This window comes from Limanda limanda, chromosome 4 (assembly GCF_963576545.1).
Source record: "Limanda limanda chromosome 4, fLimLim1.1, whole genome shotgun sequence".
NCBI classification, from domain to species: Eukaryota; Metazoa; Chordata; class Actinopteri; order Pleuronectiformes; family Pleuronectidae; genus Limanda; species Limanda limanda.
In genome coordinates, this window is record NC_083639.1 from 29,422,006 (window position 1) to 29,437,178 (window position 15,173).

A 15,173-nucleotide genomic window follows, 5' to 3' on the forward strand; every position below is an offset into this window, starting at 1 on the left:
GTAGGTGATGACAACAAGACTTCATTAGGTCAGACAAAATTCTGTTTCCCTAAATTACAATGTGAAACCAAAACTAACCAGATCAAATGGAAACAAACACATGACACGTGGTTCCCACTCTCAGCTGCTTCTGCATTACACACTTGTGCAGCAATGTGTGCAAGATAACTGGTCTCAGAGCAGTGGAAGCTGAGTCCAGGGCGGCTTGACAACCACAGTGGTCTGCAGCGAGCTATAGTTTGTTCCCATCAGAGAACTATCAGCAAGGCACGTGTGCAAAACTCTCTCTCCTCCACTTGACTTGAGCCCTCGACTTGGTCAATGGGAAACAGTCGAAAGTGACAGAACAGAGGCAGTAAGTTACAAAATGAAAGCAAACATGCAACACAACCCGGTTAGTCTGTATTATAGTATTAAAAGGTGTAGGTTTGTATAAATGACCTACTTGTGTGTGTGTGTGTGAGAAAGAAAACAAACCTGCTGCTTGTCCTTTTTGTGTATTTTCATCTTCTAACCCTTCACTGCATCTGTTAAAAGAAAAGGACAGAATTCACATTAGTTCCAAAAATACACACAAAACAAATACTGAAACCTTTTCACGATGCAATACAATACAAACACACAACGGCATAAAGTTGGGTTTTGATTTGCACTAAAATCCTGTAAAAGAAAGACGCATCAATCTCCTTAAAGACAGACGTTCAGGTGAGGGAAGCTGCAGCAGCGGCAGGAAGTAATGTTTTATTTTACTGTGATCAGATGGTTTTGTGTAAAGCTCATCATCACCAGCATCAGCTCTTATCACCAAAAGCTCTCCTGACATCTTTGTCAGTATCTTCTACGCGTATGTCTCCGCTTTTTCATCATGAGGTATCCTGTTTTCTTTTGTTTTTAAATCAGTAGTTGGGCCTGTCGCGTGTTCGTCAACACTTGCAAACGGTGAGTACTGAGGAGGATCTCCTGCTGGGATCCTACAGGGGCTCCTCCACACTTTCTGAAGACATTTTACCAGACAAGAGAATGTCTGCAGAGATCCTGGAGGCTTTGTGTTGACCCATCCAGCCTTCATGAGAATGTCCAGAGGACTTCCAGAGTCCAGTGCACGTCTGAAAACAGCTTCATTCACACACACACTCATTCGTTGAACTTCTCATCCCAGCCGCCGCCATCAAGGGGCTCGAAACAGAGTTACGGGTGAAGATGGAAGATCTCATCTTCATGTGAGGACCACAAGAGTAAGAAGAAAATGGAGCCGTATTGTGTAACTGTGCCTCAATTCAAATCATGTGTGGAATCAGATTTGCAAATGTCTTGAAACTGTGGCCTGTGGTGACTTTTACAGCAGAGCCAAAAGTCTATCCCCACCACCACCTTCCAAACCACCACCTCCCTGTGCAGGTTCACCACACCATTAAGAGAAATATATAGAGCAGACTACCAAACACCTATTCATGACAGCAGCGGTAGAAAAACCTGCTAAATTCTGTGCCTGTCCTGTCTCATGATGTTGTGCTGCCCGTCTGTCCTGAGCTGAAACTCTCTGCCTGCACGTTTTCACCGTTCTGCACTTTCCAATTTCTTCAGACTTACTGTAAATGTTTCAAATGAACAATAATATTAAGAGATTTTGTCACATTGATTTGGAAACGCTGGTTTGAGCAAATAACCAAAGAATATATTGATCTTGCAATATGAACTAAATTTGCTGCAGTCGATCTCTAATGGTTCCATTTGATCTAGAACTATATAAAGTTACATCATGAACTAAGTTACTAGGGGTGCAACGTTTAGTCGACGTCGTCGACAAAAATTGATTACCAAAATAGTCGCCGACTATTTACTCGTCGATGATTCGTTGGTGACGTCATAGCGCGTGAACTAAACGTCGTTTTACCGGAGGTGCTGATGAAAGCAGCTGAGGAGTGAGCCATCTCGCTTCCTTCCTATCTCTGAAAGTCGCGCATGTGCAATAGCGACGAAACATGGACCAATGTCGGCGTCCGCTGCCGCGCGCAGTCGCGCACCAGGAAGTAAAAAGTTCCGGAGAACTTCACTCTTAACATGGCCCGAGAAAAACGACCTGCAGTATCTGTACAGAGGACCTGCTCTCCATGGAAGCAGGACACGTGCATGTGAGGAGGAGTCACGTGTGACTTCGTAACGGAGACGATGCGGACTCGCCTCCGTCAGATGTTATATATAAACGTATATACCTGCGCGCAGGATTCTAGCATCTATTACAAAAATATGGTTTAAACTTTTTTTTAACGAGTTTAAAAGCTAAATGTTATCCTATTGCCTGACAAACGTCTTGTTTTAATCAAAATGATTTAGTCCAAAGAAGACTGTAGTTTCATTTGTTGATGTTTTTATTAATGTTATTTTCCCTGTCCTTTCTTGTTAACACGAAAAATGGATACTTGATTTTTAATTTATTTTTAGTACCAGCACTTGGCCTGTTCTTGGTTCACAGTAAAAAGGGAAACTTAAATTTAAATTAATTTTTTTTATTAGCACTTTGCCTGTCCTTGGTTTTAAATGGACAAAAACTTGATTTGTCTTTGCTTTTGTGTCAACAGTACCCTTATATGCAGCAAAGTTTATTAAAAGACATTTTTTATAATGAAGTATCGATCTTTATTGTCTTTATTTTCAGTCATCACATGCCTCGAACAACCTCAAGCTAAATTTAAAAGCTGCTTGCTAAATAATAGCTATTGAGAATTTGTGTCATTCATAATCCGATTAATCGTTTCAATAATCGGTGACTAATCGACTATCAGAATAGTCGTTAGTTGCAGCCCTATAAGTTACACATTAAAAGGTGTAATTTTCTGGAATTTACTACATTAAATTAGATTGTGTGAGTTTCCTTGCTGTATTTTTTGGTTTCTCATTAGATCCTGCAGCTCAAGAAAAACCAGATGAAATACAGGAAGTATTTATATAACCTGCACTCGACAATACTGAAAACAGAGTTAACTAAAACTGAGCAATAGTGAAGCCACAGTCCAGTTAAAATTTAAATTTGTGTCACATTCGTCAGAATCAACACTGAACAGGTGAAGTCACCCACCTGCCTCCACATGAACACAACTCCGAGCCTCAATAAACTTTAGTAAACAGCAAATATATAACAGTTTGGTTTAGGCTGAGTTCGGCTTCGTGGAGACCGGAATTTACACCTGAAAATAAGTCTTTAAAAAGCTCCAACCAACTAAAACACGTGTTGATGAGGGATGGCTGACGATTTACTGTTTCCACTCCCTGAGGGCTTCTAAAGAATCTGGTTCTAACCTGCACTGGGTTTATTTATTTGTATCTGAAGGCAGCAGGTTTCCCATCCTCCCTCCAGATTCCTGTTTCTGCTGCTGAGAACAAGTCCACTGCAGTGAATGATCAGATATAATATTAATGAACTTTTTACCACAACAGTCCTGCGCCACGGACACCTCCGAGCCTTTTCGTGTAGTGAAACCCATCTGAAGATGAGATGGGACTTAAAACCAGGTCGGGCAGTCGGACAACAACTGGTTCCACGAGGCGACTCAAGAAACTTCCCATTCTCACTTCTGTCCCTTCAAGGCAAATACCACCATGTTCCACCAACACACGATGAAAGTATTTCCTCACAAGCTCCAGGTCTCTGACTAAAGCACCAGTGCAACTGAAACAACAAAATACTTTCAATAATTCAGTCTGAAACTGCATTTTACAGAGGTTGTTAACACAGACTCACAAGGGCATAACAATTGATTACATCCATTTTTCATACACGTCTTTCCTGGGATGAAGAGGGTGAGTGATGCCTGGGTGACTCCTAGTTGTAATCTTTATCAAATCTCAAAAAGCAAACTCAAATGTCATGGCTGCTGCGGAGAAAATGAATTCAACACACAAGAGGCAAACCCGAGGATACAAACAACAACAGATTCATCGTAGATTGAGCTTCACTTTGTGCCATCGACTCTAAATCAGAGTCTGGTTTTCCAGCTCTGCAGAATAAACACGGCCAGCGTTTTCCATACGTATCCAAAACTGAGGCTGATCGCCAAACAGCCGCCCGAGTCAGGTTTGAAAAACACAAACACAACACAGCAGCACACAAAGACAAAAGCAGACAGCAGACGGCAGACGGCTGCATGCTATAATAAGCCGTTAACGCAAACTCCACATTTCATTTACTGGGCAGCTGCTTAACAAACTGGATTGAATCTAGAGAAGTAGTTTGTTACACCAGGTTTCTGCTGATTATCCAGTTAACTAGTCATGTGAGGATCTACTCTGTAGGTTTGGATGAGCTTAAAAACACATATATGCATTTTTTTCCATTCATCATTCTTGCCTTCATCATTCATTCATTCATTCTTTTCACTTCCCTGGGAAGATGAAGCAGATTTAGAACAGGTCATTGTGTCTCCAGCGGGTCACACCAGCCTCACAGAGCAGCTGCTGCTCATGATTTCTACACGTTCAGCAGAATCGCCCTTTTTGTACATGTGGATGAGAAAATGGCAACTGTGGTACGCTACTCTGCAGCAGCAGCAGCAGGCACAGCCGGGCACCCCCACCACCCGTCTCTCACTCCCACCATCCGTCTCGCTCCCACTCGTCTCACTCCCACTACCCGTCCGCCACCCGTCTCTCACTCCCACCCCCGAGGAGAGCTGCAGCATCAGCACAGAAGTTGAGACCAGACTCATAACTGCCATCTTCACACAGGGTGACACGTAATCCTTGCACCAAACACTGGATTATGTCAATGAAGACATTTAGCTGCAGCTAGAGAAGAGAGCGAGAGAATATCTGTGGACAAATTGTGCAAATTTCATTCCTTCCCACACACCTGTCATGCAGAACACTGGGCACGTGTATGATGAATCTCAGCTTCATCTGCATCTAATCTGTTAAACAGACAAACTGTTCATATTCAGGTTGATCATTTTAATAAGTGTTATTACTTTAAAATGTTCACATGTTCACTTTCCTCAAACTTGTCCATCGCTGCAGCTCCTCTATTCAGCCTCTGTCTCAAACACTTGGTTAAACCTCCCGTCTCTTTAAGGCCCGCCTCCTAATGAAGCCCAGTTTGCTCTGATTGGCCAGAGGTGTTGTCCAATTAGCAGAGGCGTGTCTATAAACCCAGCCTCTGGATTTCTACCACAGGAACACAAAGAGTTTTTACAGAGTTCACTCCGACAGTTCAACCCCGGCTGGGACATCCTGAACGAGAACGGAGCCAATTCATAAAAGCTCCAAACATCTGGATCTGGGTTCTTCCAGCTGGAGACAAAATCTCAGACACGCAGGAAGTGAGCTGACAGTTCTCACCTGTCGCATCAGCGTTTTAATCTGGAGTTGTGAAAAACAAGTTGGTGCTGGCATGAGCGGTTATAAAAACCAACTCAGACACAGAGTGAACGCTGATCAGCAGCTGGACCGGCACCTGATCTCCGGGAGAAACACCGCAGACAGCGAGCTGACAGAAACAAGACGGTGAGTCTGATCTGTTGATCCCCCCCCCCGACACCACCATGCTCCGAGCTGCACCCTGGGAGGCGGGGCCTGCGCGATGAGTCACGTGCCACGGAGAGGACTTGGAGCGAGACGGTGAACACGGCAGGAGAGTGAACCAGAGTGAAAACACCACAATGCAGCATCTCACCGGCGTAACCTCATCTCCTGTTGCCATGGAGACACTAAATGACTTTGCACTTTGTCAATCAAGCAAGCAGTGAATAGTCTGAAAGAGATTATTTAGAAATAAAAAAGTGACGTCCGGTCAGAAATCTGCTTCATATTATCCATGGGATACAAAGAGCAACTATAAAGAACAAATAATCTGCGATATTTGTTTTCTTTCTGCTGCTCATCCTGACTGACAACAAAGTATTTTATTTTAGATGAGATAATAAATATGAAAACCTCACGCAGGTTAATATTCAGTGAACAAACTGCTTCACATGTGGCTCAGGTCATTTTCAGGTGTTAAAGGTAAAAGGAACAAGCGTCACACAATAATCTGAACCACAGAGTCGGACTGGAGCCGGGTCAAATGAGCCCATTAGTGCTTTTTATTGGAGGTCACTGCTCCATCCGGGATTATGTTAAACCCGTTAACTCTCATTAAAATGATATGAGGCTTCTTATTTGACAGATCATTTTACACAGGACTTGTTTTTTTACATCAGACTGAACAGATGAGAAGTTTTAGGGCTTTATAAAAAAATCTCATGTGTGAAATATAAGAGGATGAAGACAGAACACCCGGTCTGTTTGAGCATGTGCCCTCGACAACCCCCATTTGAATTCTTAAACAAAGTATACACTGTGGTTTTGTGGTCACAATAAAAAGTGAACACGGTGTATTAAAATATCAATATGCAAATATGATGTAAAGCAGCATTGATTTCATGGGGGACAATTGGGATCAGAGAAGCAGTCGTCAGTTCCACTTTGTTGGCAAATGAAACACTGCCTTAAATAATGTGTCCAGTGTTTACTATTAATTATAGAATATGGAGGTCGGCCTTTTTACTAATGTGCCCCTCCACAATTTTAAGATGAAGCAAATATTATTTTACCCTTTTTTTTAAATCAAGTAAGAGATTTCAAACTCTGTGTGTTGCTCCATTGTCTTTGCAGCTAGACTGAAAAGTTTCAAACGCAGTTGTGCGAGTACCTGCATGTGAGGGGCAAGCGATGAAATTACCTTTAAATAATCAAGATATTATGGTGTGGATTTGTTGTTAAATGTTATCTTATATGCAGTGTTCAGTAAAACATTTAAACATACGATTATTTGGACATGAAATCTGTAAAACGCCAATACTCCAATGCAGGAAATCCTGAATTTCAACGTCGGTGACAGCAGAGCTTCTTCATCAAATGCTTCATTATCCTTTATAATTTTGGATCCTTTTCAATTGTTGAAGATGACAGAGGATTAAACGCAGTTATCTGTACGGACTCATGTAGCTGTGCGTCGCCACATCCTGACCTCATCTTTCCGGTCACTATGTAAAAGGCAAAATCTCCTATGGTTTAAATGCCATAAAATGACCTTTAAAAAGACAGAAGAGGTGAGTGAAACCCAAACCCACCTGACTCAAACATACCCACATCACCTCCTCTTCCCACTCCACATGCTCCTACATGCATCCCATCAAATCACCAGAGTTTCTCATCTTCCGAAAAGGTGAAACAAACGGATATCGCAGTCTTACGACACCCGATCCAACAAAACGCACATCATTACCAATAAATTCAAGTAAGAGACAGCGAGAGCCCTTGTGCCCTGACAGCAGATCTACTACAATACTCCTGAGGCCTTGAAGTCATAACGTACAACAGAGAAGTGTAAGAAAAGGGGAAACGGCAAGGTAAAGACGACGCTGACTTCCTGTTCTTCATGACACTTCCTCTTGAAAAGACAGAGCACATGGATTAAGTCGAGTGGAATCCTCCTCAGAGTTCTGTGCCAGGTGGATTTATCCAGACGCACCTGTCGGCCATGAACACAGTGATGCCAGAGCAAGTCCGTTTCAGAAAGGACACAACTGTCTGCGGCTGACGCTTCCTGCAGACTCACACACAGGAACCCCACAAACACACACACACACACACACTAAACTAATGTGTACAAGGAGGGGCCAGATGTGAAACAGGTTTTCAGTTCTACGTTGGCTTGGAAAATCTCACCATTCACTAATATGCACAAGCAACTATGGCTCAGCTTTTTACTGAGACTCATCACGATCTGATCCAAACAATAAGTTACCTCCACCACGGAGGTCAGGTTTTAACCCCCGTTGGTTCGGGTTGTGACGGCTCGGTTGGATTCGGACAGAGCATTGTGGCCCGAGCAGCACTCCAATAAGGTTCTATATATATCCTTTTTGCAGTTACAATTATTACCAGAGAATTTCAAATGTGAAAAAGCGGGTGATACGACAGACCAGACCCAAATCGTCCCCGTCTCAGTGGACAGAACTTATTCCCTTCACTCAAACACTCGCACAAAAGAGCAGAACTGCTGCTGAGGGACGAAGGGGAGCGGCCGGCTGCGCTAAATCAAACCAAATTCAACCCCGTTCTCCCAAATGTGTGTGTGTGTCTGTGTGTGTGTGTGTGTGTGTCAGCGTGCACAAAGAGGCGAGTGCGTCTTTAAAATGGAACACGGCTCCTCCTCGCCCGGTCCCTGCTTCAGCTGCACAAAGCTCCTGCAGGGGAACAAACAAAGGAGCGGACCAGAGGCAGCCGGGCCCGGGTTCCAACACAAGAGTGAGACTCTCCGCTCCCGCAAACGAATCTGATAAATCACCGAATCGCCTCCGAGTCTCAACCTCGGAAGCGTCTCCTCGTGACACAGTTTTCATCTTCTCATTGACCTCCTCCGCGGCTACACTCATGTAACATTGACACAATTACACCACGACATTAAGACTAGAGGGTGAAGCTTTCTGCCGCTCACTGATCTCCATCGACAGGCTGAGATCGAAGACACTATAATCATAGACACAGTTGAAGCTTTGAATCCTGCTGGGACAATATTTAGATTTTAAAATGTCTGTATACTGCACCAGCATAAATAGGCCATGGTCTATAATTAGCATTTCATGAGGATGTCCAAGCTTCTTCTTCTTCTGCTAATGTTCCCTTTTAAAAAAGGGTCAACTCCCGAATATTTGTATTCTTGATAAGTCTGTTTGTGTATTTGTTTAATTTCATAGTCGAGACATCAATCACAAATTCTTTTTGAAAGTACTTCCCAGGGAGACGTCCCCAAAATTGCTTCTTTTGCCCGATCAACAGTCAGACACAGAAACAATATGATTTAAAAACAGTTTAACCGTCTGAATATATTTATGGAATCAACCTTAAAGAAGATTAAAAAATGTTTCAGCACACACCCAATGATCTTCTCATGCTTTCCATATGCTGTGTCTGTATCAGTAGATCAACCAATCAACACTATGACAGTTCATTTGATTCATCCAACAATGTAACTGACATCACGATGGCAATAAACAAAAGAAAATGTTATTTCCTTCAGGCAAAATCCGACGTCCGCATATGTTAAACGTTTGCATCAGAGCGATGTATGCAGACTTTACAGAGAACAGATTCCACTTTAGCGGTTTTCAGAAATGTTCTGGAGTTCGTCCTTCACATGGGGGGGGGAGATTGACCGGGTCAGTTGTGTTCACAGCAGGAAAGTCTCTGGAGCAGGAAGCAGGACATGACGTATTCATTCTGCTGTGGAAAGCTCAGTGTTATCGTTCCCAGCAAATCCTCATCACCAAAAGATCTGCAATCTGGTTTTAAACGCCTTTGTCTGCGTCTTGATCGGCTCCTCCTCTTTTTAACCCTGAGATATATGTGTTCCTTCAGTTTCACGTTCGTCACTTGTTAGAAACTTCTCACATGGACTCACTCTGACATTCTCCTCTGGAGCAGCTGATCGATGCGAGCCCTCACAAACAAACAGTTTGTCGCATCATATTATTATGAACTGTTTATTTCCCCGACCATGCAACAACAGGATGGTGCCTGCGAGCGAGCTGAGCAGAAATAGAAACTAACTTTTTGTTTCATGTAATTGAAATAATTGTTTTACTTGTTTTACAACATCCCCACCCCCGTTTCAACTGTTTATTAAAGGTGTCAAACAATTACCATTGACTTAAGCTTCGTTTGATGAGAACGTATCACTCAAAGAAAATGATTAAAGAGGTTTTAGACAAACTGGGGCAACTGTTCAATTTTCCGGTTGGTTTAACATAACTCATTGATTCAACGCTCAAACATCAATACAGGCTCGACTTGCCTTTGTAAAGATCTGGAGCAACAAAGTGAGTTTGTGTACGACTGCCTCACATCGTTCCAGTCTAAATCTACTAAACACATTACGGGTCTGCTGAAAGGTTTTTCCTTTTGATATTAAAAGACATGAATCGACACAAGACGTGACGACAAAGTACCTGATGTATTCTTAACTACATGGCTTTGGTATTATACCTTCATTTTGATCTATACAGTGAAGGAGAGACAGGAAATGGGGCGAGAGACATGCAGTAGGTGGTCCGAACAGCCAGGAATCTAACCGGGGGCCGGCTGCTCAAGAACTATGCCCCCCTGTGGTGAGCGTCCTCAGATCGCTCGACTACAGACTATTTTAAGCTGATTTTGAGTCGGCAGTACGGGTCCTCTGGAGAAGTGACGACTCTTAGTCATCGTCGTGACACTAACCAAAGAAAATTGTTTTTGGCGTGGTGTTGGTATAAAACTCTCTCCCTCAATGTAGTGAACGGGAAATGAAGGGAAAAGCTCAATATGGTAAGTTTACCCTTCAGTTCTAAAGTTGGAGATGGACTAATTCCTGTTTTATGGAACTGAGACAAAACTTCAGCTTCTTTTTCTTGTCTTACACATTAAAAACTCTGCTTTAAGAATAATTGACTAATCACTGTGCAGGAAAAGCATATTTAAAAAAAAAACTAACTAAAAGGTTATTAAGTTGGAAGATGAAAAAGTTTTACTCTTGAGATTAGACGTAAAAAAAAAAAGCAGACTTGTAGTTTCCTATAGCCTAAAGCAGCAAAGTGGTAATAAGCATGTAGTCCATGGATTTCATTGTTTGCAATGTGTCTTGATCAGCCCCTAAATAAATTGATTTTCACACAACCTCTCTGACCACTTTGTTACTGAAGCAGTGAAACTTACACCTGTAAAATCTAATTCAATCGTGTTTATTACAGAGTGTGTAGTTTACAGATGTGTTGAACTAGAGCTGTGACATATGAAGAGAGGATTGTGATCTTTGAGTCGAGTGATAAATTAAATAAAGATGAACAGATCAATTTTTATCTCTGACAAATGTGGATGTTTTGTTGTGACCAATACTGATAAACATACCGAAGCTCTTGATTATTAGGTAATATGAGTAAGTAACTAAGTAAGAGTAATATTCAGACTGTAGATGAAGTACACTTCACATAACAGGTGTTGAAAGAGATGTAATTTATGATGACACCTGCTTTAGTGTTTTTAAAAACAGAAATACATCAACTACAAGTGAGATTCACCTTTCAGATCTCGGTTTACTCAGAGGACAGACTTTATTTGTTGTGTAAAATGGGTGAAACGGAGAGTGAGGTTTATTTCTTCTTCTACTGTCCTGTCTGCAAGGACATAAGGGACAAATGGTATTAGTAAAATGTCCTCTGTTGATTTCTTCTGACTTGATAGATTATGAAAGGCTAAGAATGTGTTTCAGGGAGGGAACTCACTTGGGATAATAGGCTGAATATTTTGTGTTAAAGTTGTGTTAATTTTCTATAAATCCAACAGAGCCTTTTGGTGTCTTATAAACACACGAGTGTGTGGCACTATGTGCAGGAGTCATAATCAATGGGAGACTGGGGACTATTAGATGTGTTTGTAGAAGTGTAGGATTAGTTAATAATTCATAAGTTAACTAATTTGTGACATTTTAGTTATGGGCTTATAGATGCATTACTACGCATTTATAAACTATTTATAAAAACATAACACTATGTCCCTTAGGAAAGATCACAAAGATGTTTGTAGAAAGGCACAGAGAGTTATCTGAGCTATTGTCAAATATGCACAAAAATGACCTAATATTGAGAACAAAAACAAAGTTGTGATAAGGAAACGAGACACAAACTGTGTGAAGTTGTGTTGTTAGAGAAACGTCACGTGTTCAGTGGCAGCTCCGGTGTTTCGCTCTGTGTCTGATCTGGTTGTTTTCTCTACAAACAGCAGCTGGACACATCTGCCTTCGTGTGTTTATCTGACATCACAGCAGCGCCGCGGATTATTCTTTTACTTATGTTTTAATGAATGTAAGAAAAACGTGAAACGAAGTTAGCGTGCTGCACCGGACACACAAGCGGCTCAACTGCTGCTTCGGCAGTCAGCTGTCTCAACAACCGCCGCGCCCCCCCCCCCTCGCCACCCGTGCAACTTCTTTTGATGATGGAGTCAAAGTGCAGCAGCGGTTCTGCAAGCCGGCAGTAAAACGTGTGACACGGCGGTTGAACCAGAAGACACGCACATTCAGATTCGACCCTTCAGATGGTCTCGACTGCTCGTCTACTGGCTGAGGCGGAGGGGGGGGGGGGGGGGGGGGGGGAGACACGCCAACACAAGGTGAGCATGGAAACTACACAACAAGAGGCGAGGGAATTTGTCACGGGGAACTGACAAACCAAAGCACCAGGACCAGAGGAGAGGAAATCCACTGCCTCCACATTCCTGACGAGTTTGGACCCAAAACACAGTGGATATCAAACCGACTTCTACAGGAGAACCACGACTTTGTTTCACGGCCTCTTAGCTCGCGACAAACGGTTCTTGGTCGTTCTAATATCACGATCAAAATTTTCTAGTCACAAAATGAACGGGACTTCTACTTCTCGAACCACGCTGTTGGGCTCTATTGTCTTAAAGGCTCAGTGGGCAGAATGTAGTGACATCTAGTGGTGAAGTGTCATGTTGCAGCTGAACACCCCGCCCCCTTTCCAAACAGGAGAATCTGTGGTATCTTCAGTTGTCATAGAAACTTAAAAAAAAGGTTGAGTTTGTCCAGTCTGGGCTACTGTAAAAAATAAATAAAAACATGGCTGCCTCCGTAGAGAGGACCCGCTCCTTATGTAAATATAAAGTATTTAAATATAAAGTAGCTAAATATAAAAGGGCTCGTTCTAGAGTCAACTTCTGCCAATGGATTCCGTTTCACCTAAAGTCGTACACCCTGATCCTTTAAGTTACGATTCCCTTTGAATGGGCTTGTTTTTCAAATGTGACTCACTTGCATCGAAACTTAGGTAGACAAATAAATCAAAATCCCGATAATAAATCAATATCAAAATTGATGGTGGGGTTAGCATGCAGCCGGGGCTCTGGATGGAGGTTAGCCTCCTGCAGCCTTTGTCCTGTGCCCGGGGGCAGCTGCACCTGGCCCGCTGGAAGTCACCCGGTGCCCGGGCAACTCGCTCCGGCCTCCCGCTGCACCACATCCCCGCACAGACACACACTCACCCCGGCAGACACACACCAGCACCTGGCTGCCACAGCTACCAACCAGCGGAGGAGTGCAGATTGGGGGGGCTACCAAGCTAACGAGCTAGCTTACACGTCTGTGGGGTTTTGGCTAGCAGGCGCAGGGGCTAGCGCGCAGCTAGCTTAGCCGTGGGAACTGCCACAAGTTTATCCCGGGTAAAGAGAAGTTCCGGGGCTAAACGGCGACGTGTGGCGGACGCACACAGCCCGGCGGGGACCCGGAGACACCGTGTCCCGGGTTAGGGTTAGCAGGCTACACGGCTAGCTTCCCCCAGCTAGCTCCGTCATGTCCCCGCATCGCTGGTAAGTAAACACACGACAGGCGCCGCGGCGGCTCGGCACATGTGGACCGCGGCGGAAAAGAGCTCCTTCTCGGGCACAAGGCTCCACGATGCACCGCTCACCTGCTCCGGGCACTCGCTCGCTCTCACCGGGGACACGTCTCCATCTCCTCCGCTCCGGAAAACCAAGAGAAACCCCCCCCTCCCACCACCGCTGGAGCTTCTTCTTCTTCTGCTTCTTTTATTTCCAAGGACACAAAATCGCCATGACAGTTTAGAAAAATGCATAAAAAATTAGCAGGCAGGGGAGGGAGGGGAGAGAGGAGAGAGAGGGATGAGGAGGTGAGGGAAGGAGGAGGAGGGAGGGAGGGAGGGAGGAGGAGGAGGAAGAGGAGTTCAACCCACATAAAGGAGGCAGATCCACCGGGCTCTCTCACTTGTGGAACCCGGGGTCCCACGCCTGTCTCCCGGCAGGACGACCTCCACAGACTCGAGCCTCCTCCGCTCGCTTCTCACCCCAGATGCCAGCAGCTGTCCCCGGCTCCGGTGGAGCTTCCTCCCGGTTCCTCCCGGCTGTTCCTCCCGGTCGCTGCGGCGGCTCCTGCAGCCTGGCCTCACCCCCTCCGGATCCGGGAGCTGCTCCGCGGGCTCCCATTGGCTGCGGCGCGCACGCAGCTGGCCCCGTGCACGCTGCCATTGGCCCGGCAGCTGTCACGCAAAGAGCCGAGCGGGTCTGTCCCGGGTTAGTTAGACTGAGAGCTGCAGCCGCGGCAGCCCCGGGCTACACCATTGTGTGATTGTGTGATTGTGTGTGTGTGTTTTTTAATGGATGTGAGGCTCGTGCACGCTCATGCACGCGTGTTGTTTATTCTAGGAGCTGTTGTTGTTGTTGTTGTTCTTACCGCAGACTTGCAGGAGGAAGCTGCTCCGGTTCCTCCTGCTCCTCCTGCTCCTGCTCCGGTTCCTCCTGCTCCTGAACCGGTTCCTTCTGATCCGGTTCCTCCAGCTCCTGCTCCGGTTCCTTCTGCTCCGGTTCCTCCTGCTCCGGTTCCTCCTGCACCGGTTCCTACTGGTCCTGCTCCGGTTCCTCCTGATCCGGTTCCTCCTGCTCTGGTTCCTCCAGCTCCTGAACCGGTTCCTTCTGCTCCGGTTCCTCCTGCTCCGGTTCCTCCTACTCCTGAACTGGTTCCTTCTGATCCGGTTCCTCCTGCTCTGGTTCCTCCAGCTCCTGAACCGGTTCCTTCTGCTCCGGTTCCTCCTGTTCCTGAACCGGTTCCTTCTGCTCCGGTTCCTCCTGCTCCTGAACCGGTTCCTCCTGCACCGGTTCCTCCTGATCCGGTTCCTCCTGCTCCAGTTCACCTGCTCTTGTCATTGAAGGAAGGATAACAACACAAAGAGGGGATGCACACACACACAACCAGGGGTTCACACTTCTCCTCCGCTGCCTCCCTCCACCAATCATGTCGCTTTCTTCTCCTCCATCATGCCCGGGTGTGAAGGACAGAAGAAGACAGGAGACATTCCACGTCCTTCTCAGATCAGATCTCGTCTCCCTGGTTTTGTTGAAACTCTCCTCCGCTCCTAACTTCACCTCAAGTCTTTCACCTGCTGCTGCTGAACTCAAACTAAAGGAAACGACTGCTATTTACTGACACACTTAATGCTGCTTTTAAAATATAGATATTATATAAGACGCACAAGGTAAGTATATTTGATTTCATTTCATTCACTCAAATCCAAATTTGCAGTCAGCTCATGACTAACAACTCTCTGCACATCTGGTTTCCTGCCTGTTTGCACTTA

At 44.8% G+C, this 15,173-nt stretch overlaps 1 protein-coding gene across 1 annotated transcript in view; it reads right to left on the reverse strand.

Annotated features, from left to right (window-relative positions):
- Positions 1 to 13,560, reverse strand: part of chd6 (chromodomain helicase DNA binding protein 6) — an 84,582-nt gene extending 71,022 nt beyond the window's left edge. Inside the window, exons 1-2 of the mRNA XM_061070027.1 lie at positions 13,494 to 13,560; positions 478 to 527 (exon numbers count right to left, since the gene is read on the reverse strand). Coding sequence (XP_060926010.1) covers positions 478 to 507 — 30 coding nt within the window. The 5' untranslated portion in view covers positions 508 to 527; positions 13,494 to 13,560. The remainder of the gene's footprint in view (positions 1 to 477; positions 528 to 13,493) is intronic.
- Positions 13,561 to 15,173: the final 1,613 nt, after the last annotated feature.